This window comes from Chionomys nivalis, chromosome 21, assembly GCF_950005125.1.
Source record: "Chionomys nivalis chromosome 21, mChiNiv1.1, whole genome shotgun sequence".
Classification (NCBI taxonomy): Eukaryota; Metazoa; Chordata; class Mammalia; order Rodentia; family Cricetidae; genus Chionomys; species Chionomys nivalis.
In genome coordinates, this window is record NC_080106.1 from 53,801,658 (window position 1) to 53,825,927 (window position 24,270).

At 40.1% G+C, this 24,270-nt stretch overlaps 1 protein-coding gene across 1 annotated transcript in view; it reads left to right on the plus strand.

Annotated features, from left to right (window-relative positions):
- The window catches only part of Large1 (LARGE xylosyl- and glucuronyltransferase 1), a 524,802-nt gene that overhangs the window by 297,052 nt on the left and 203,480 nt on the right, over positions 1 to 24,270 (plus strand). The window contains exon 6 of the mRNA XM_057753624.1: positions 19,767 to 19,938. Within this exon, the coding sequence (XP_057609607.1) occupies positions 19,767 to 19,938 (172 nt within the window). The remainder of the gene's footprint in view (positions 1 to 19,766; positions 19,939 to 24,270) is intronic.

Sequence of the window (24,270 nt, forward strand, 5' to 3'; positions counted from 1 at the left end):
GACACACAAAAAGCCTCATTAAATTTCTGGCCAACAGTTCTGCTAGTGTCCTGGACCTGACTCTAGTGAAGGAAAATGACCCAATCGAAACTTATTTTTGAGCGAGAAAGTTCAGGATACTTGAAAGTCAGCGAAAGTAACAGTATTTTCATAAACTTTTATTTAATTCAGAAGGAAAAAAATGAAAATAGTGGCTATGTTGCAACCAGTACGTGGTTTAAGTTTCTAGAATTCGCCAAGAACTACCAATGGAGATGTGTTAACAACCTTTGATGCTCATTATTCAGAACCAAAGATAATGATCAATGAAACTAGCTTTCAAGTCAGTAATTGAAACATGAGAGCAATGGTGTGACCCAAGGAAAGTAGGAGGGAAATAAAGTCAACAGCAAATGTCTATGAAGTAAGAAAAATAAAGGCATAACAAGTAAAGGAATTAATTTAAAAGCAGGTTCAATGGATGGGAAATGCCCAATCTTGTTGTAATTGAATAATAATGGAGAAAGTGCTAATAAAGAAAACAAGTTCTGAGATGGAGGATGTCTCTCTCTCCATACATACACACACACACACACCACAGACATATGCACAAATAAGATTAATTAATAGTTGGCATTTATTAGTCAGTCACGTACTTCATTATGTAGCACTAAGTAGACTAACTTGTTTATCTTGGCAGTGAGTTTTGGGAATGAGTACCATTAGGATTCTATTTTTCAAATGAAAATCCTGGGCCCAGAGTTTTCTTGATCAAGGCTTCATAACCATGAAGTGCTGGAAAGGGACCTCATTCTTCCCTGTAAAGTCTGTGCTGATTTGTGAAAGTAAAATTGTATTTGCCTAAAAGAATGTTTGCATCCTCTCAGTCCTTATCAAGAAAGCTGGTCCATTTTCTCAATGGACAGTATTCAGCAGAGAACTTCACTACTGGTCACAGTATAGAGAGTACATGATGGCTGAGAGCTCAATCTTACTGCAGTGTGACACCTATAGCACACCATCTGAGAATCTTGCAAAAAAGAGCATGGAAGGAAAAAAAGCCAAAGGTTGGAAAGGAGTCCTGCAAAAGTGTCTTCTAGACATGACATGGTCATTGTATATGAACTCACACAGCAGTGATTGCTTGGTTAAGACCTGCACATGATCAAGCCAGCCAATATTCCAGTTAGGGACAAGGGAGGAAATCACAAGGGCCACTCCTCCTTGAGAGCTATTGGTAGATAATGACTGCTGTGAGATGGTCAGCTCTAGGCATCCAGTGAAGGGGTGGGTCTTAGTGGATAAGCCAAGAGTGAAAGAACTGATTTTCTTCACGTTCTCTAAACTTACTGTTTTGTTCTAAATGGTTCCTTAAGAGAAGGTACTGAACCACCTCAGTTAGAAGCTCCCTCTGGAGATGTCTCTCTTGTCAGGAGACACCTGATAGGTGATAGGCTAACAGCTGCCGTGACAGGGTATGAACCCAATAAGCAGAAAACAGATATGGGATGTAAGAGCGGGATCAGATCTCACTCCCTCACTGTGAGTTCTAGTACAAGCAGGTGGGCACACTGGTAGAAAAGTAGGGGAAACTGAGACAGAAAAAGTTTTCTTAGGAAGACAATAGTTAATGTTTGTTTACATTTCCACTCAGAGGTGTTTAGTAGTATAAGTGTGAGTAACATACTACCCAATGTAGAGTAAAATGCTCATGTGTTATGTATTTTGTTACCCCTGAAGTAATGGTGTATACCTAATGAACAGAGATACAGTGCCCCAGAGGAACAGGTGAGGGAGACTTGGGGAAGGGTAGTCAATGAAATGCTTGTCTTGAGAGCCTGACTTGGGTTACTGGGATGAATAATGCATGCAGTAAACCAGGTCTGGTGTCACATACTTATAATCCCAGCACTAGGAAGACAGAAATCGGAATATCCCTGTGACAACCATCTATGTATGTGCGCTTGTGCGTGCACACAATCACACACACACACACACAAATTGTGACAACGGAGAACATTTCTATGTTTTGCCAACAGTACCTAGTCATTCCCAAATTGGAATCATAAAACATTGAGGTGACCCTGTTGCCCACCAAATGCTCACTACTGTGACTTCAGAGCAGACGGAATGACAAACTCAAAACACTGAACTCAGAAAGCAGAAAGCAGAAAGCAGATTATGTCCTTTGATAAACCCAGTTACATGAAACACAGTGTTGCTTGCAATTGGGTGCATCCCCACTGTACTCCAGAATGATTTCTGTTCATGCCCTTTAGCCCAGCTGGCTACCCCAGGGCCAGATTCCCTTTGTTTTCTAATTGAAGTGTGGGAAGTAAGCCAAGAGTTCCCAAAGACAGCTTTAGATAGGAGACTTGGGAAACACTCCAGGCTTTTTAGCCCTTATTCCATGTCACCAGTTTGATTCTGGAAGACCTGCCTGGGTGTCAAAATGTACTTCTTTGATGAAAAACAAAAGGCAGTGCCTCAAAGCCAATTTATTCTGTTTCCCTCATTTCCCCCAGAGTTTTCAGGGACAGTGTTATCAGAAAAGTTCTCCACCTTTATAACAGTGATTTTATGGAAGATCAGAAGAGTTTTATTCTGCCACTTACTGGCTGTGCAAATTGGTTCTATAGTGTTTTAAAACACATTGTCCTCCATGACAGAGGGAGATGTGAACACCTTGCTTGCCCTTTCCTCACAATTATTTTAAGAAGAATTTGCCAACCCCAATTATGACACATGTGTTATGAGTATTTATTATTTTTAAAGATGGACACCTTCACAATCTGACCTGTTAAATCTGCAGTACTTCCTTGGCTAAAAACTCATTTGAGATATTTTCATTGGATTTAACCACTCACCAAAGTTGAATTCAAGAACCCCAGTGGATTTTAAATCTGTTCACTACTGGATAAATAATGTGTTTGAAGAGAAAATAGCAAGCAATGATTAACATCTTATTCTCAGGCATAATAGCCCTGCCGAAACTCCCCTTTTTCATCCCCTATTATTATTAATACAGTGTTATTACTTAATGTGTTCCAGAGGGTACTCATTGCATTTACATTACATATGCATAATACATAAGCCCTACCCTTAAAAACCAGCCATTATAACCAAGGACAGGAAATCACAGTAGCTAACAGATACTGCAAGTGACATACATTCTGTGCTTGTTCATTGTAATCAGGCCTTTTATTCCACTTGTCACCTACTGAAATAGCCGTTCTTGATGCAGAATTAATTATCAATGACTGTGTGTGTGTGTGTGTGTGTGTGTGTGTGTGTGTGTGTACGTGTGTACGTGTGTACACACTGTTTTTGGCACTCTGCTCAATACTTCCCTACATAGCATCCTAGTTGTAGATCTCATGGAACAAACTGGTGACTTTGTTTATCTCAGATGTAGTAACTGAGAGTCACTGCTCCAGAAATATGTTTTCAAACTCTGAAGTCAGAGTTTGAAACTCTCATTTCATTATTCCATGTGCTTCCACATAAAGATTGCTTGAATATTCCAGAGAATTTAAAAATACAAACTATATAGCAACTTGACAATATTTGTGAGAAAATAAAACAGCAGCAAAGCCCAACCATCTACAGTTTATAAAGCTACATCATTAATTTGTTCTTTCTTTCCCAAGTTGGAAGTTAGGACTGATCTGTCTATTCGTTTACCCAGTTATGACCTTCAAGCATGGTTGAATAGAAGAAGAATCACTTAGTAAGTTTTAATAGCTCAAAACAGTGCACCTCAAGGTGCTTCTGGGAGCTGCCTCTAATTTGCTAATTTGCTCTTCCCTCTGTTTTTTGTTTTTTGTTTTTTTTTTTTTTGTTTGTTTGTTTTTTGTTTTTTGTTTTTTGAGACAGGGTTTCTCTGTAGCGTTGGAGCCTGTCCTGGAACCCCCTTTGTAGACCAGGCTGGCCTTGAACTCACAGAGATCCACCTGCCTCTGCCTCCTGAGTGCTGGGATTAAAGGCGTGCGCCACCACAGCCCGGCTTGAAGTTACAATACCAGACACCACTTCTAGATACTCAAATTCAGTTTTTTTCTTTGGCTCACATGGTTCCAGGGCAGAGCTGGCTAGTGCTGGGTTTTGGTTCTAACTAATTTTCAACCTTACCTACAGAAGAATCTTCAAACTTCATTTCCCATGTGCTCCAGGCCATCAGTGACACTGTTCAAATGCATAAACTGGGTAAGTCTACGTAGCAAAGGTCACCTTGGCATACTGGCTAGGTAGTGAAGAACAGACTTTAGAACCATTTATAATTTGGATTTGGTTGCTTTCTTGATGCTTTGGTTTTTATAGTTTCCTTAATAGAATTTTACTAGCTGCTTTATAATCCTATATTTTGAAGACATGACTGTATTTAGAAAAAAATAGTGACTATTAGTAATATTTGCTATTACCTTGAGAACAGTGTTCATTTATGCCAAAATACAAGCTCTGTTGAGTTTCACATTTACTGATTTGACTTTCCATCTCCAATCTCATGCTCCATCCCAAGAATTGGAATTGTACTAATAACTTATTTATTGCGTTTACTTCTCAGTGCTCTTTTGAACATGTTATTTGAATCAGTTTCCTCAAGAATTAAGAGCTTCACAGTATTACACACATGACTTTTCCAACCCAGCTCCAATAATTCTTTATAATTCTGTAATTTCCTTGGCATATGCTTCAGGATTATCAGGTAGAAGGGAAGATAATATGTGTAAATTGCTTCATAATAGCATAGCGTACATGGCATTATACAAATGTGAGCTTACTGTTCACATAAATACCTTCTTGTTGTTAGTTGGTTTCCTGAAATCTAGGAATACTCTACCTTTACTAATCTTCCTTGTCATACAAGATTGGGCAGCACAATGAATAGATAGATAGATAGATAGATAGATAGATAGATAGATAGATAGATAGATAGGCAGGCAGGCAGGCAGGCAGGCAGGCAGGCAGGCAGGCAGGCAGGCAGGCAGGCAGGCAGGCAGGCAGGCAGGCAGGCAGTAAGTGAACTCTTTTTACATCTTTATTTATTTATTTGTCTGCCAGTGTCTGTGTGGACAGGTACACCCTTGTCATGGTACAGATATGGAAGTCAGAGGACAAACTGGGAATTGAATTGGTTCTCTCCTTTTAATTATGTAAGTGTAGAGAATGAATTTAGGTCTTCAGCCTTGGCAGCAAGCACCTTTATCCATAAGGCCATCTCCTGGCCCAAAGAACTAGGTCATTAGGAATTCAATTTCATTATTTGTATTTGATCAAATATACGAGCTAAGTGAAGGAACAATGAATGGAATTATTTTATTCTATGTATTATGTCTATTCTTTTTCCCCCTTTTATTGTGCTAGGTATGGGATTGAGAACTTATGTTTTAGCTAAGTGCTCCAGCCCCTAGCTATACCCCTAGCTATGTTTTATTATTGTGTTCTCTAAGGATGTTATTATTTACCTGTCTGCACTCTCATGGATGGTAAATTCTCCACCTAGGCAGCTAGCTATCCTCAATTTCTAGTTTCTTTGACAACCATCATATAAATGGTAAGGACCTTTTAAGGAGGGTGAGTGTCAATATCATAACAGTAGCCTGGAGCAAAATTTCAATGAAATTGTAAACTAATTGAAATTATAATAAGTTTTTTTGGTAAATGTTAGTTGGGTGTCTTACATAAGCAAAGTGAAGATATCTTCTTTCCATGAGTGACCAGTGAAGAGGATCATTTCCACAGTTAGCCAGAAGAAATTCAGCCTGTCCAATCTTTTTACCATATGAGAGAAGTTTGTTTTCCATGTCTTTAGGAAGAAAACAATATTAAAACAACCATAAATTATCCAAGTTGCTCTTTGGGTTCTTATCCCTTAATCTTCTCACGTGTCTGGAATTCACCTACCTGACTGCCCTTTAGATAGGATTCTTGTGAAGTGAGCTGAGGGACAACAAAGGAGGAGTCCAGAGAGAGTCCTAGCCAGCCTCCTCTGATGAAGCTCAGGACAGAGAAAGGTGCTTTCTTATGAACCTACTTGGTGATTAAATCCAGAATGGCAAGCCTCAATGTGTAGTCTTGTGCTGTGACTTTGATGTGTTTACTTCCCCTCCTCTTCCTGTCTGAGGCTAAGGCTGGTGTGTCATCTAACACACATCAGCCCTCAGCTTCTTTTTGACTTGATTTATCCTCTCATAAAGAGTTAGTTTTCCCATTAATTCAATCACTGCTTTCTGCCATAAGATTTTAATATCAAACCATGGGAACGACTGATCTTTTTTCTACCTCCATACAAAACATAGTGTGCTCTTGTTAAGAATGTGTGTGATAGGGTACATTGATAGTAACAGAAAGACAGGCCTTATATTCCTTTCTTGTTGTAATATGAGCGGTGGGGCTGCGTCCCAGGCACCCTGCCACCGGCATGGCTTTACCCGGAATAATTACACGGAAACTGTATTCTTTTGAACACTGCCTAGCCCATTAGTTCCAGCCTCTTATTGGCTAGCTCATACATATTGATCTAACCCATTTCTAATATTCTGTGTAGCACCATGAGCTGGCTTACCAGGAAAGATCTTAACCTGCGTCTGTCTGGAGTGGGAGAATCATGGCGACTCACTGACTTGGCTTCTTTCTCCCAGCATTCTGTTCTGTTTACTCCATCCACCTAAGGGTTGGCCTATCAAATGGGCCTAGGCAGTTTCTTTATTAATTAACCAATGAAAACAACAGATTAATACAAGACCCACCTCCATCACTTTCTCATTACATTTAATACAGGTTAATTGTCTTCGTTCATTTTAAGAGTTAAATATAATTTTAAAAGTGTGTGTATGCATGTGTACCATAATCACACACATATTAATACACAACCTATTTGTTCAGTAGGTAACTATCTCTCAGAAAATTAAATATGAGTACAAGATAAAGTTCACAATTGGGCAGGCAATTTGATCTGTATGTTTTCTTTGTTGGCTACACTCTTATCACCTGATCACATGTCTGGTCTTTCCTCGCAGGCTTATACATACTCATGATTAAACTTAGCTCTGCTGTAGACTAGTCAAAGTCTGTGTGACTGTCTTAGAACTAGAACCATCTCTTAGAAGTTATATATCACTCCAGGCAAGACGACATTCCCAGTGTTAAAGGCCTTACAAAATACTTGTAGGTCTCCTGAAACTATCAGTTTTCTCTTAAAGTAGAATCCCAGAACCTCAGACTTAAAAGTCACTTGATGAAAACAAGTCATTAGTTGAAAACATGAGTGTATCTAGTTTGACGATTCATAACTCATGGTAGGAAAGTTACTCAGTAAATGGTGGATTTATTTCTTTGGACATTATTTTGTTTTTGAGGCAAGATCTCTTGTAGCCCGTGTTGGCCTCAAGCTCATTGTATAACTGAGGATTTCCTCAAATTTTCGGTTTTCTGTCTCCAATTCTCCAATACTGGGATTGCAGGAATGCTTCTGGTATAGGTATGGTGCTGTGTAGAAAGAGTGGTGGTGGGCTGTGTTCCTGCTGTCTGGCTCCTGGCCGCCTGGCTAGCTTACACCTGAAATAATTACACAAAAACTGTATTCTTTTAAACACTGCCTGGCCCATTAGTTTCATCCTCTTACTGGCTAACTCTCACATCTTGATTAACCCATTTCTATTAATATGTGTAGCACCATGAGGTGTGGCTTACTGGGAAGATTCTAGCCTACATGTGTTGTAAGAGCGGCGGGGCTGCTTCCCGCCATCTGGCTAGCTTTACCTGAAATAATTACATGGAAACTGTATTCATTCACTTAAACACTGCTTGGCCCATTAGTCTAGCCTCTTATTAGCTAATTCTTACATATTGATCTAACCCATTTCTAATATTCTGTGTAGCACCACGAGCTGGCTTGCCAGGAAAGATCTTAACCTGCATCTGTCTGGAGTGGGAGAATCATGGCGACTGCCTGACTCGGCTTCTTTCTCCAGCATTCTGTTCTGTCTACTCTGTCTACCTAAATTTCTGTCCTATCAGGACCAAGCAGTTTTCTTTATTAATTAACCAATGAAAGCAACAGATAAATACAAGACCCACCTCCATCATACGTCCATCTTGAGCTGGAACTTCATCATGTCTGACCTCACTTTCTTCCACCCAGCATTCTGTTCTGTCTACTCCACCCACCTAATTTTCTGCCCTATCAAAAGCCAAAGCAGTTTCTTTATTAACCAATGAAATTAACACATAGACCAAAGACCCACCTACATCATTTCTCCTTTTTCTGTTTAAACATCAAGTCTAGAGCTTCCTACATGCTAGGCAGCTACTCTGCCAACTGAACTGAGTCCTTGTCATTTTAGCCAGCACTGTTTGTGTAGTTGCATTTTTTTTAAATTTTTAATTTAATTTTTTTCCATTCAAAAATTTACACTTCCTCTCCTCCTCCCACTCCCCTTCTGCTCTCTCACTCCCCCTCTTCTCTCCCCCTCCCTCCTTAAGAGAGGGTAGGGAACCCTGCCCTGTGGGAAGTCCAAGCCCCTCTCCCCTACATCTAGGCCTAGGAAGCTTTGCATCCAAATAGACTAGGGTCCCAAAAAGCCAGTAAATGCAGTAGAAAGAAGTCCCAGTGCCTTTATCAGTGGCCCCCATTGTCAACCACATTCAGAGGGTCCAGTTTGATCACATGTTCATTCAGTCCCGGTCCACCTGGATTTGATGAGCTCCTGTTAGAACAGACACACTGTCTCAGTGGGTGGATCAACCCCTTGTAGTCCAGACTTCCTTGCTCATCTTCTCCCTCCTTCTGCTCTTCAACTGGACCTTGGGGGCTCAGTCCGTTGCTTTGATGAGGGTCTCTGTCTCTATCTCCATCCATCGCCAGACTTTGAGATACCATATTACACCTGTCAGAATGGCTAAAATCAAAAACACCAATGATAGCCTGTGCTGGAGAGGATGTGGAGTAATGGGAACACTCATCCATTGCTGGTGGGAATGCAAACTTGTGCAACCACTTTGGAAATCAGTGTGGCAGTTTCTCAGGAAATTGGGAATCAGTCTACCTCTGGTTCCAGCAATACCACTCTTGGGAATAAACCCAAGAGAGGCCCAATCATACTACAAAAGCATTTGTTCAACTATGTTCATAGCAGCATTATTTGTAATAGCCAGAACCTGGAAACAACCTAGATACCCCTCAATGGAAGAATGGATAAAGAAAGTTATATTATATATATTCCACACTTTCTTATATATACATTAGAATACTACTCAGTAGTAAAAAATAATGACATTTTGAATTTTGCATGCAAATGGATGGAAATAGAAAACACTATCCTGAGTGAGATAACCCAGACCCAAAAAGATGAATATGGTATGTACTCACTCATAAGTGAACTCTAGCCATAAACAAAGGATATTACGCTTGTAGTTGCATTGTTTCACTTTGAAACTATTTGCAGAGTGCTCACCCTGTACACAGCCCTGTTTTAAGTATACACATATAAATGGATACTTCTAAAAAAAATTAGGTTAACATGATGCAGGAGCTAATGGAATTTTTTTTCTCAGTGCAATGAGAAAACTTCTCTACTAGTTGAGAAGGCAGCAATATTTTAAGAAATTAAATGGCTGTAACAGTCCAATTCACAAATCAGAACTCCAGGTGCTGAGCTGAGCTGCATTTTAGAATGTGAAGTGCTGAAGAGTGTGCAAGCAGTCAATGAATGCCCCAGTGTCCAGTCCCCCTCAAACTCCCCAGATCTAAACATAAGATGCTTCTGACACTGTGATGAAAGGAAGGGACTCCACGCAGAAAGGAGGGGGTCTCCCCCTTATAGGTATGTCTGGGATCCTGTTCCTCTATGCTTACTGGGCCTCACTCCATCCAGGCTGACTTGTATTCACAGGAGGTGGTTTCCGAGTTAGTAGGTTTCTATGACTTTTTAAGTGGAATCCAGAAAATCTGATGTTAGGCTTCGATCACACATTAAATAAGTTTCCCATGATGCTTTATTACCTATAAAGACCAGCTTTGAGGTTCTGCAAAGTTTCTTTCAAACAGTCTGATGGTGGAACATTCAATTCAATTCAACTTTGCAGTTGATGTTGGTTTTTAAGAACCTCACCAAAACTTTGGCTACTTAACAGGATTTCTAAATTTCAAATCACAGAGATGTGGAAGCAACTCCCAAGCTTGTCTCAACACAGTCTTTTACTAATCTCTAGAAAGATCTTCTCACCCTAAAAAATGTGGAGCTACTGAGTACCAGCCTCAGCTCTCTCCCAGGGCTCACAGCAGGACTTCTACAGCAAAGGAAAACTGGCTGGGGAAAGGGATCTGGAGGAATAGAATAATCTGACTGACTCAAGCATGTTCCTCCTGCAAGTTTCTTTATTCCTTGGGTGAAGAAGAAGAAAAGGGCCATTCTCCACAAAGCTTTCAGTTTATACAGGCATACAAACAAGTTAGCAATTTCATAGGCGGCAATATAGTATCAAACATGCATTTTGTAGAATCACAAATCCAGTGGATCTGTGATGTCTTATGTCTCAGATGGGGTGTCTCTTTGAAGTTCCCTGGCAGACATCGGGAGGATTAATTAACAATGGGACTTTAAATCAATCACTGCAGCAGAATTCTAAGAAGTTTTCATGCACTAACAACATTTCTTAAGTGTAACTAGAAGTTTATGATTAACAGCAGCACTGTTGTGTTCGCGGAGCAATTCAGCTTTCTTACCTGGTGTCTGGGCTTGGGAGGAATGCAAAGTGCTTGATTTGCATTACTGTCTAACTGCCTGAATTAAAAAGGAGCCTCTTTGGAGGCTTTGCTTTTGACTCCAGGAGGATGTCCAAATGAGAATTTTTCTCTCTGAGGCTGGTTTTAGCAACTTAGGCCCTCTTCCTGTATAAACATTTAATTTCTGAGCTACCATCTTATGTTAATTGAAACCAATGTGAAGGGTAAATACAGAATATTAGCAGTTTGTTAGGTTAGAACAGAAGACCAGACACCTTCCTGAGTCTGCTGTTAGAGCAGACATTCTGTCCCTCTATTCAATGCCTCCTGTTTGGGGCTCCTTTCTTCTCAATGAGTCCTGTCAAGGCTGGACAAGGTAACCCAACAGGAGGAAAAGGGTCCCATGAGCAGGCAAAAGAGTCAGAGACACCCCCACCCCCACTGTCCAATAAAAACCCCAAGCTAAACAACAACAGCATGTATTCAGAGGGCCTAGTACAGACCCACACAGGCTCTGTGGTTACTTCAGTCTCTGCTGTGAGCCCCTATGAGCCTTACTAGTTGATTCTATAGGTTGTGTTTTCTTGGTGTCCTTGACGCTTCTGTCTTCTACAATCCTTCCTCCCACTCCTCTGCTGGTTGGGGGGCATGTTTCCGTGCTCTGGCTGATATTTGGCTGTAGGTGTCTATATCTGCTCCCATCAGGCACTGGAGGAAGCCACTCTGGTGGTGATTCAGCTAGGCACTGATCTATGAGTATAACAGAATATTGTTAGGAATCATTTCATTGACTTTTTTTTCTTTTTCTTTTCTTTCTCTTTTTTCTTTTTCTTTTTCTTTTTGTCAGTTATGTTTGGTACTACCCTAGGTCTCTCAACCATCTATTTTCTTGAGTTGGCCATCAGGGAGTGTAGAGCATCTGTTCTGTCTAGTGGCTTAGGCTTCAAGTTAGGCCAGTCATTGATTAGCCACTCCCACAAGCTCTGAACCACCCATTGTCTCAGTGCATCCTGCAGACAGGACAGGTTATGAGTATAAGTTTCTTTTTGGTCAGGTTGGTGTCCCAGTCCCACCACTGGAGACAGCCTGGCTACAGAAGATGGCCAGTACCAGGAGTCTACACTAGGCTCACCCTCATAGGTCAGAAAGTGTCTGCTACACTGGCTTTTCACATTCTCTCTGAAATATCCACCTATTCCAGTGTCTCTCACTGTACTGTTTTCCCTCCTGTTCCCATCCCCACCACTCTCAAACCATCTACAAAATCTATATTTCTCCTTCCCAGAGATATCCATGTGTCCACCCCACACACCCCTCCTCTTTATCTCACCTCTCTGGTTCTGTGGATTGTATCATGGTTATGGTTATCTGTTACTCAACAGCTAATAGTCAGTTATATGTGACTACATATCATGTTTGTCTCTTTGGGGACTGGGTTGCCTTGCTTGGGATTTTTTGTTTGTTTGTTTGTTTCTAGTTTCATCTACTTGCCTGAAAATTTCATGATGTCATTTTTTTTTCCTAATAAGTGAGTAATACTCCATTGTGTAAATTTACCCCATTTTTAATTCTTTTTTGGAGGTCAGTGTGGTGCAAAAAGCTTACAGACTATAAATAAATAGTTATTCGCTATGAATAAGGAAGTAATTTTATATTATAGATGAGAAAATTAAGAACCAGAGAGATTTAAAAACCAGCAATGATTAACTTTACAGCCTTGGTACCTAATTGCCCTTAAAAAAATAAAGAAATAGTAAAAAGCAAAATAGAGAGGTTTCCTGGGCCAACTAAAGTCTCAGCAGGTTAAAGCATTTGCCACATAATCCTAATGGCTTTAGTTTGATCCCTGAGATCGACATTGTAGAATGAGAGAAAAGATTCCCACAAGTATCCTCTCATTTCCACATGTATACTATTGTATAGATACATATATACACACACTAAATAAATTAATGTAATTGTGAAAATGAATGTCTTCCTGGCTTGGGAGAATGGTTCTGTATATGAAGTACTTGGCTTTTAAGTAGAAGGATCTGATTTGATTTTCACAACTATTATAGAAACACCGGGCATGTTGATATGTTGAAAAGAGAATTAGTCTGACCTTATAGGAACCCAGAAATGTAGGAGGATTGCAGAGACAAGGAATAAGAAAGATCTTAATTCTGACTTTGTGTACTGTGGTTAATTTCAACCAGATGAAAGGCTTCTAGGAGGGGTTTAATAAATTAACAAGCTCTCCTCTAATGCCTGACTCTCAGTGAATGATAATACATTTTTTCCTATAGTCATTACTGCAGTATTGTATGGACTACTGAGATTCATCATTTCCAGATGAAAAGTGGGCACCTTTTCCTGACCAAACCAGCCTCCTCACCTGCCTCTGTACTGTCTAGCAAAGTTCAGAACCTTGGCATCATGTCTCGCACACCACTCCCCTGCATTTCTTAGGTTGGAATTAGTGTCTTTTGGAGATCAGTCAGCACTGTCCCCATGCTCACATCATTGCACTGGTCAAATTTTCTAGGTAGCTTTTACAGGGTTACTGAATGTTCAGTATTCTCAAGAGTCACCTATAGAGCTTTGTGAAAACTCTCATTTAGTTCCCAATGAATAATATAATGTCAGAGCTTTAGCAAGTTGAGTTTTAAACTGCCAGTATCCTCCATCCCCCACTTGAGAAGGAACTTGTAAGCTTTGGTCATTTCTACTCCCTTATGCATGTACAGCATATTGTAATCTTGGGTGCAATTGCATTATTGCTAATTTAAGCCTCAGCCATGCTGCTTAGAATTGTTAACAGTCACCACAGGCCTACTATCCTGTCCCTTACAATGAGGCTAATTTCATCTTTACTATATTTTTAATTATGTGGACCCTTTGGCATATGAGCTGCTGTGGGGATAACTCCAAGGGGTGCTCTGTTTCTGTTGGATGTTTTGGGACGAGTGGTTATCCAGAATGCTCTTTTTGCCATGGACTCCATGACTTAATGGCCTTTGTTATATTGGAGCTTGTTGCTGGGTAGGAGGAAAACCAACCTTTGGGAATGTCTGAAGACACCGCCCAGAAAAGTCAAATGGGTGACCCTTACACATAATCTCCTCCACCTAGTAGTGCCATTGTATTTGGCACTCTACCCTAGAGGACTTGTATTTTCCAGTTATTGACATCTCTGCTTAAAGTGAAACAGGGTGTTGAAGGTAGGGTTCAATCCCAGACACAAGCAAAACTAAGGTTTTGTACATTCGTCAATTTATCTTGAGCATTGACAATGTGGATTACTACCAGAATGAAAAGTACATTTCCCAAGCCTCAAGGAGTTTCAGTCAAATGCAAGAGACAGGCATGACGTGGGAGTCTTCTGTTTTGTGTTGATTTCATTGGTTAAGTAAAGAAACTTCCTTAGCCCTTTAATAGGACAGAAAATTAGGTAGGTGGAGTAAACAGAACAGAATGCTGGGAGAAAGAAGCTAAGTCAGGCAGTCGCCATGATTCCCCTCTCCAAGGCAGACACAGGTTAGGATCTTACCGGTGAGCTACCACCTTGTGGTGGTACACAGAATATTAGAAATGGGTTAATCTAGATGTGAGAGCTAGCCAGTAAGAGGCTAGAGTTATTTAAAAGAATACAGTTTCTGTGTAATTATTTTGGGGCATAAGCTAGCTGGCGGCCAGGAGCCGGGCAGCAGGAACGTGGCCCGCAGCTCCTTCAACAGGGTGGCGCCCAGACATGGTAACTAACTCCACGTAAAACCTGAGAAAGCTTAATTTTAAACACAGAAAAAAGAGTTTACCACAGCTTTTTGTTGTTTGCTAGAATGTGCTACAGAGAAATTTTCCTGACTCAGCCTCAGCAGGTAAAAAGCTGCGTGATTTTAAAACGCGGCTTCCTGGGACTGTGCTGCCAGTACAAACTCTGGCTTTAAAGCATTTCAATGGCTTTTATGGGACTGGATGTTTGTGTTCCCGCTTGGGATTGGAAAGAGAGTGCTCTGAGACCGTGCTGATGGCTCAGCGCTCCCCACCTGCACCTGGGCGGACTGCAGAATCAGGCTTAGGCAGGCAGAAGAGCATGGCGGATTCCTGCCGCCATACAGAGACCTGTTTTCAGGCTGCGCAATGCTCTGCTTGTCAGATTTGGCTGTAACTTGGATGAAAAGAGTTTCTGTGCCGCACACTCAGTCTCAGAGTTAAACTGCTGAGTGTGGCTCCTACCTGGCGGCCCCAGAGCTAGTAGAAAATGGTACATCCTCCATTTTGATATTGGAAGAGGTGGAGCTGACATTCAGAGCAGCCGCCGCTCTGCAGCTCAGAGGTAACTGATTCAGTCACAAGTGGCTCAGGCTCTGCTCCGCTGTGCTGAACTGTGCTGACCTCAGGTGGAAACTATCGTAATTACCATAATAACAGCACAGTTAAGGTTTAGACTGGGTAGTAAACAGGTGGTACGTATTACCCTACATGGTGCAACTTAAGTTTTTAAGAAATGCTTAGCATTTTAAGAACTGCTCCTGGATAGTAAAAAAAAATTACAGATTCACAATGGGACAGATTCAGACCACTAAATGGATCACAATGTTGGATGAGTGTACGTAGGCTTGAGAGAGAGTCTGGATTATATACATTGTGTTTCCTTTAAAATTTTTGACTGTGAAGGAGCTAAGTACAGAGAGACATTTCATTATATAGGCTGCCAAATGGAACCAAAATGGATATAAGGGTATTATGACTTCAGAATTTGGGTCTAAGGATATGATGCTTTGGAGAGGGTCTTCTTTTGTTTTCACAGAGGATGAGACCCTGTGGATTGCTTCTATCCCAATATGGTATGATAGACCACGCCCTCCCGAAAGGTTGCTATGAACACCCTCAAAAAATTACTTTGCTTAACTGCCAACTGAGATGAACCTGGCACGCAGGTTACACCATGAAAAATCTGATTAGCAGCTCCCCCATTCAGCAGGAAGCAGTTTGGAGAGAGATAACTACATCCATATTCCCAAATATTGTTTATAAATGTTCTTTTACATTTAAAGGGGGATATAATATAGATTTGAATAATTTGCATTGGTATGAATCTTGGTTTATTGATACAAGTTTAAGGTTAATTTTGTTATATGTATACATATTTCTGATTCTGATAAAGGTATTGTGATTGTGTAGTGCATTTTAAAAATGTAATGTATAATTAGGAAATATAGGTTGTTGATGGATAATCATCAATAATAGTCAAGCTTGTAGTCATGTTAGTTAGATATTCTAGATATGCATAGATATATTTCTAAGGCTACAGAATATGGCATTTAAAATATTTTAAAAACTTAGAATTTTTCATGACAATGAGACACGTCTGCTCCTGGCAGCACCAATCTACTTCAAGAGGAAGATGGGCATCGAAGAGGCTCCTTATGGAGTTTGATAGTCATTTGGACAAGAAACTGCACTTGCCTGGACTGTTGCATAAACTGGACACAGAGAACCCACAGAGAGAGGACTACTGAACTTGCCTAAAGATGAGATGGTTTTTTGGGGTTCCTGACTCAATGAAAGAGTCTGCGAGACATTCTGCAGGACACAGCAGAAAGTGACTGAACTGTCTTTGGAATTTTCTGCTTGATGAAAATGTCTGCTGAATACTATGAGCCTGAAGTCTGAAGATGGATGCCCCAACAGTACAAAAGAACTGTGGGTGACTGTTCAGGCAGTGAGATGTCTCTGTCATTTCTAGAGTTTGAAGTTTCTTATTTCTTGTTTACTTAGGTAATATTATATCCTTCTGGAGTCTTTGATGGAGTTGAAGAATGGATAGATAATTATAGTTTTCCTTAGTTATGATAAAAGAAAAAATAGATATAAATACTGTAACTGTAATTCATGCTTGATAACTGTTTTGTTATATGTAATTTTACTATGTTAAAGTTAAAGCCTTCTCTTTTTTATTTAAACATAAAAAGGGGAAATGATGTGGGAGTCTTCTGTTTTGTGTTGATTTCATTGGTTAAATAAAGAAACTGCCTTAGCCCTTTAATAGGACAGAAAATTAGGTAGGCAGAGTAAACAAAATAGAATGCTGGGAGGAAGAAGCCGAGTCAGGCAGTCGCCATGATTCTCCTCTCCAAGGCAGATGCAGGTTAGGATCTTACCGGTAAGCTACCACCTTGTGGTGGTACACAGAATATTAGAAATGGGTTAATCTAGATGTGAGAGCTAGCCAGTAAGAGGCTAGAGCTAATGGGCCAAGCAGTATTTAAAAGAGTACAGTTTCCGTGTAATTATTTTGGGGCATAAGCTAGCTGGCGGCCAGGAGCCAGGTGGCAGGAACGTGGCCTACAGCTCCTTCAACACAGGCATGGAAAATTAAAAGTAGTGCATTACTGTGTTCTGCATGAGTGAATGAGATAGCTCACTTCAGGAGTTCCAGTCTAGCTTGAGGCAGAGAGGAGGTGCCTCCTTATGTGACAGTGGCTTTCAAGGGAGGAGAAGTACAAAGAAAGGGAGCATGAGGTGAGCAGTAGAAGTCATGCAGATCCTGGGATGAGCTGATGATAATACATGTATTTCCTTCCCATTCTTTACATTCTTTACCTCTAATGTTCCTTCATTTTCTATCCTTTTTGTAAATTCAAACTCATTCACATGCCTTTTTTACAATTAATTGAAGATTTGAACTTAATTGATTATGAATTAAGTTGGGGACTTGGGGTGGCATTCAGGACTGAGCCCCTGTGGAGATTAATTTATTCCTGTAGTTTCATTGTTTTGCAGTGCATCCAAGTGTCTCACATCTGTGTTAAAAATAAAACTCAGAGTCAGGGCAATCTAATTAGATGGCTTAACCCAACACTGTGGCTCTCAGTGTTCACCAAGCTCTGCTGCTTTGATGGTTATCAAAATAGATGGATAAGTTAATCAAAGGTCTGATTAAATAGCACAGCTCTGCGGCATGAAGTTGTGATTTCCAGGCTTCAGTCCAGGCAGAATCTCTGGGGAAGAAAGAAATGGAGCTGAGTTCCAAAGGCCAGGCCTTATGTGAGGAAGAGTTTTATAAAGCACTTTGGAAGGAATTGCTTGCTGAGGTCTTAAATCTTAAGGTGATGGCTACCAGGGAAGCTAACTCGCAGAGAAGGGTGGGGTAGGTTATGATGACCCAGACTCACATCCAAATTCAGAAAAAGAACTAGAACCTTTCTTAGGCAGATTCTTGGTTTGGCTGTGTGGTGGTGTGCATGTATGTGCATGCATTTGGAAGCCAGAAGTTGATGTGAGGTGTCTTCCTCATTTGTTCTCCACCTTACTTTTTGAAGAATGTTCTATTTGAACTGGGAACTCACCAATTCAGTTAGACTAACTGGTCAGTGAGGTCTACTGATCCATTTATCTCTGTGCTTCCTTCTTTTCAGCACTGGAATTACAGAGGTATGCCTTCTCTGTGGGTTATTAGGATCCAAATTCAGGTCCTCCTGACATCTTCCCAGCTCCTCCTTCAGCAGGTTCTAACTATAGGTTTACATCATGCCTGCTGTAGAGTGGGTTGGGGGTTGGATGGTTACTCTACTCCTTTATTGCCCTCCATTCATCTATCCTAACTTTGCATTTTGCCCCTATGATCTTTAAATTATTATGTTTTACTCTGACCAGGTTTTAATTTCTTTTCTCGCTCAACACTATGGCTATGCCTTGGTACTCCCCTCTCTTGCTTTCCACACACTTGGCCCTTTTTACTTAACCTGGTTTCTGTAGTTGCTTCAGGTTATATAGTCACCTCTGAAGTCCTGCAACTAGGAACCTCAGATGTCAAAAACCTTGCGGTATTTTTTTTTCTTAGTTTGGGTTACTTGCTTAGTATATATTTTCCTAGTTCCATACATTTTCCTTCAAATTTTGTAATTTTATTTTCTTTATTTTTACCACATTTTCAATGTCAGCTGAAAGGCATTTAGGTTGTTTCAGTTCCTCAGCTATTGTGAATAGAGCAGCAGTAAGATTGGGCTCTCACTTTGTAGCTCAGACTAGCTTTGATCTGTCACCAGTCCTCAGGCCTTTGCCTCATAGGTTCTATGAATATAGGTGAGAGTCACGCACACCCAACTCCTACTTATTTCCTTAAAGTGTCTTGTAAAGGCAGTTACTAGGATAAAAGAGGTGGGTGTTGTTTGGAATTCTGAGGTGGATCATTTGAAAGTGTATGTTAATCTGTTAAATTAAAATGTGGGCCTTGAGTTCCATGGAATTCCTCCACATACATGCCCCATGCCAGTCTTCCCAAAATGGTTTTCACATAAATAAGGATTTTTCCCCCCACTGAATGGACCTCAGCGTTTTTTATAGCAAGTATCATGAAAGTGTGTGCGTATAGCTGACACCACTTACTTTGGGGACAGTGGTTGTTCCTGTCATATGAGCCCTGCATTCTTGAGGTTTTTCATCTAATTCTACCCTCCCTTACTATCAAATGACCAGCATTATACAGATTCTGACTGGGTCCTTATTTCAATGAGAATGAAGAGGAGGCCCAGGTACCAACTGAACCCATTATAACTTTAAAGTAGACATAAGTATAGGCATTAAAAATGCAACAATCTCTAATGGCACATAAGTTTAATGAATTAAGAAGATAATTCTACCTATGAACAATGAGGTGCTATTTTTGGGGGGTGGTTGGTTTTCTGTTTTTGTTTTGTTTCTGCATATTTTTCTTCAATGGAACCATGTAATATCTCTAACAATTAAAAAGTCTATTTTCAAAATCTCAGCATAGAATTTAAATTTAAAAAGTACTTTACAGCTATTATTTTATCCCTGTCTTGAGTCAAATACATTACCAGATAAACGATGTGGCAAAATGAAATAGACAAATCTTTAAAGAAAAGTCATTTATTTATTTAACAAGTTTGTAAATTTGGATTTTATTTCTGTCTCTGCATGGTTTATAATGTTTAAGCAAAGAATTCATGTGGTGATTTTTTTTTCTTTTTCTTATTTTACCAATTCTTTCTCTCTCTTTTCTTCTCTCTCTCCCCCTCCCTCTCTCTTTTTCCCTCTATTTTGTCCTGTCCAGTCTGAAGTGTCCTGGATCCCCAACAAACATTACTCTGGGATTTATGGCCTGATGAAGCTGGTTCTGACCAAGACTCTACCTGCCAACCTGGAGAGAGTCATTGTCCTAGACACTGACATTACCTTTGCAACTGACATTGCAGAGCTATGGGCCGTGTTCCATAAGTTCAAAGGTAGGAGTTAAACAAGACAACCATGCTGATGTTTTTAAAGATATTTTATTATTTTGTGTGTGTGTGTGTGTGTGTGTGTGTGTGTGTGTGTGTACACGTCCACAGTTGCATATGCCATCTGGAGGTCAATACAAATTTTGAGAGTCAGTTCTCTCCTTCCTCTCTTAATGGCAGGGTTTGAATTCAGGTGGCCAGACTTGCAAATCTAGCAGTTTAACTCGTGGAGCTATCTTCTGAGGCAGTGTTTGTTTGTTTGTTTTTAATGTGGTCCTGGGGATTGAATTTCGGGCCTTATATGTAGCAGGGAAGCATGCTACCACTGAGCCATAGCCTGGATATGAGCTTAACAATAGCATCAATAAGAAATCACACACATAAAAGTCAACTCTACTCTAATTTCAAACTACTTAAAGTAACACTGAATTTTGCATTTATTCGGGGATTGAAGAGATTGGATGCATTTTCATTGAAAATCACAGTTTAGGAGATTTCGTAGTCAACAAATAATTAGCTAGGGATATTTTTATGCACGTGATCAAATGTTGATATACCTTTTTGTAAGTGTGTTTTTAAATTTTTTCCTTTTATTGAAAAAATATTGTTAATTTTTAATTTTTTCTTATATAATATATTCATATTACACTTTCCTTTATGTCTACTCCTACCAATTCCTTCCCATGTTTCATCCAGATTTACCCCCCTTTTCCATCTCTATTAGAAAGCAAATAGGCTTCAAAGAGATAACAATATAATAAAATCTAATACAGTAAGATCAAACAAAAACTAAGACATTTGAGTAGGACAATACAAACATGCAGAAAGAAAAGGCTCAAAAAATGCAGAGACCCAATTGATCATACACTCAGGAATTCTATAAAAACAAAAAGCTAGAAGGGATGATAAATAAAATTAAAAATAAAAATATAAAAACAAGCAAAAATAACAGTTTTGATGCAGCATTATAAGAAAAGAAACATCCTTTGAGTTTGTTTTCTGTTGGCCATCTAGTACTTGGCATATCGCCTACCTTTAAATGTAGTTTGCTTCCCCAGTGAGACTCCTTTAGATAAAACAAAATTTTGATTTTCAAGTGGTTATCAACTGGGGATGGAGACTGGGTTAGGCCTGGGATGGGGCAGGTGTCCACTTCACCTTTCAGCTTGAAGACTCCGTTGCAGACACTGCGGTCTGTTTACATGCTGCTTCAATCTCTGAGTTCATATGCAAGTTCATCCAGTTGATTTAGAGAACCTTCTTTTTTTTCTTGCTTTCCTCTTTCCCTCTTCTTTGGCTCTTACATTCTTTCCCCCACCTCTTCCACAGAATTCTCTGAGCCCTAAGGGGAAGGATTTGATAGTGATATTCTATTTAGGACTGAGTGTTCCAAGGTCTCTATTTTTTCCCCATCTGCTGCAGGAGGAAGTTTCTTTGATGATAGCTGAGCTCACTGATCTGTGAGTATAGCAAAATGTCTTCAGGACTCATTTTGTTATTTTGTTCTTTTGGTATAACAATAATATTTGATTTTACTCTCAGTCGCTGTGCTTATCTAATGTTAGGTTCTTGGTCACCAAAACAGCATCCGATATGGATTCCATCTCGTGGAGTGAACCCAAGTCAAATAAGATACAGATTAGATTTATTCCCACAAGATTTGTTCTTTCAAGTCACTAGCATTTGAAGGCAGGACACTAGGATGAAAGGGTTTGAAAGTGGATAGGTATTTACATTTGTCATTGGGTAGTGTGCCTTCCTGCACCAAAGACACTAGCCCATTGGGGTGAAGGTTCTGTGTGACACTTGCTCTGTTTCTCCATGTCCATGTTCAGTGAGTTCAGTGGGTTCTAGGTGTCAGTTTGAGAAGAATACCTATAGTCTTGACCACAGTCTGGGTTGTCTGGGGGTTCCCATGGGGCCCCTTTTGCCAACAGCACAGTTAGATTTAACCCATTTCTGGTGCTGGATGCTTCATTTGGTGAGAAAATATGGCCAGTTGTAGCTCTATCTTCCCCATTCCTTGGCTTCAGGTATTTCAGGAAGCTTTTTTTGTTTTGGATTTCCATTCTAACCTTGAAATGACCTTTGAATATTTTTTTACTGTGTCTTTCTATATTCTCTCCCTCATCCCCTTTTCCCTTCCCACTTGATCCTCCCATTCCGATTCTGATATATGCATTTAATATTCTTCCTCTTTGTTTCTTTATTTCCTTCTTTTTCCTCATTTCTCTCTCTCTCTCTCCAAATAAATAAATAAATAATGCCTTTTTGCTGAGAAAACCTGGGAGGCTATAGTAAAGGCTATTAATTTTGTGGTGTTTGAAATGTTATAGAACAGCTTTTGCTGTCTCTAGTACTGTGGACTATTATTTTAAGAGTGTATGCAAGGCTGGATTTGTAGCATTTCTCTTCTGGCCAGGTTATTTTCTTATTGCTTTCATAAATGTGTGAGGTACATACACATGAGTGTTCAGATAGACACACCTGTACTTGCACATGGGGAGTTCACAGTAGGACATCAGGTGTTTTCTATCATTTTCCACTTTATTACCATGAGGAAGGGTCCTTTTTAAATATGAAACGTGCTTTTCTGTTAGGATATCTGACCAGTGAGTTTTCAGCATCTGTCTCTACCCCTGAATTTTTTTTTCTTTTTTTTTTTTTGGTTTTTCGAGACAGGGTTTCTCTGTGGTTTTGGAGCCTTTCCTGGAACTAGCTCTTGTAGACCAGGCTGGTCTTGAACTCACAGAGATCCGCCTGCCTCTGCCTCCCAAGTGCTGGGATTAAAGGCGTGCGCCACCACCGCCCGGCTTATGCCTAGTTTTTAAGTGGGTGCTGAGGATTCAAATTTAAGTCCTCTTCTGTAGAGAACATGTGCTCTTACCCACTTTGCCATTTTCCCAGACCCTTTTCTTAAATGTTTGAGCTGTCATTATTACTTCAGAGAATATCAGATGGTCTAAAGTCGAGTCATGAGCCTGATATGTGTATCTGAGTTTGCACACATGAGAGAAATATCACATTAGCACTATTCTAATAGCATCTGCCCAAGGGTCTTCCTTACTGTTATCTAGTTTTTAACGTTCTTTTACACCATGGCCAAATTCAGTGGGAGAGAAGCTTGGTAGTGAGGCTGATATACTTTACTTCTTTGTTATATTTCTTTTTTGAGTTACACTTTGTTTAACATCTCTCTGCCTCTTCTCTTGGCTGTTTGGAGGGTGAAATAACTTTCAATCACAGTATTCTCATTAATTATGGGGTATTCCTATTGGTTTCTCCTTCTTCTCATGACAGAGAGTAAATTCCTTCTCTACTCTGTTTATTGCCTACTCTTTCTGGGGCTTCGTAGTTCTCTGTTATTTGAACTAAGTACTTGGCAAAACATTCAGATGACATAGTGACCCCTGGGTTCTCCAAGATATATTTATCAAGATGAAAATATATTTATATGGGTCAATAGGACAGCCCATAGGAAGAGATCATTTGACAGAACTAGGAAAGCAGAAAACAAGTGTGTCTTTTCCTTCTACTTCCCAAATAAGCTTGTATGGGTACAGGGTTTTACTCAAGAGCAAAATCAGAAAAGGAATGCACCTTGGCTCCTGCCTGCTATTCTTTTCAAATTCCAGTCATTTTTGTTTGTTCCTTCTTTCAAAGCCACATTGAGCTCATCTGGGGACAGTTTCTTTTTAATTGTGTGGGATTTGATCTGTGCTTTTATGCTAATGTTCTGTGTTTAATGGTACTTTATTCTGAAGGCATTATTGCATCTTTACTGGGTGCCAAGCAGTGTGCCCAACTCTAGAAATAAAATAGTGAATAATAAAGGGACAATGAGAGTTGTCTTCTATCCTGTTGGAAAGAAAAGAAGTCGGCTAGCGAGTCTTGCAGAGATGATAGCTGTGCTGCACTATTGGATAGGGGGATGCTTGTGGGCTGCACTAGCCCACCACTCCTCTTTTGGAAAACTTAGGGCTTCTACATGTTTGTCTCTGTCTATATAGAGAGCCAGGCATCAGCTATCTCTGAGGACAGCCTGAAATGAAGAGACTCATGTTGCCTATGACCAAATGCCATTGCTGGGTTGTACTTGTCCTAAATTAACCGATTAAAATCATATAGTCATCCGCATGGAGAGGGGAAGTAGACAAGATTGCAGGGCAAAAATTAACCGATTAAAAGTGGGATCCATTGGAGTACTCCTTGGAGACTGCCTCAGGCCTGGTCTTCAGTCTTACTTTTTGTGCCTCTCTTTCACTTGCCTCACTGACAAACCCCTGCTGTGCTAACTTCCTTATCATCCTCTCAACAACATAATGCACCCACATCAGG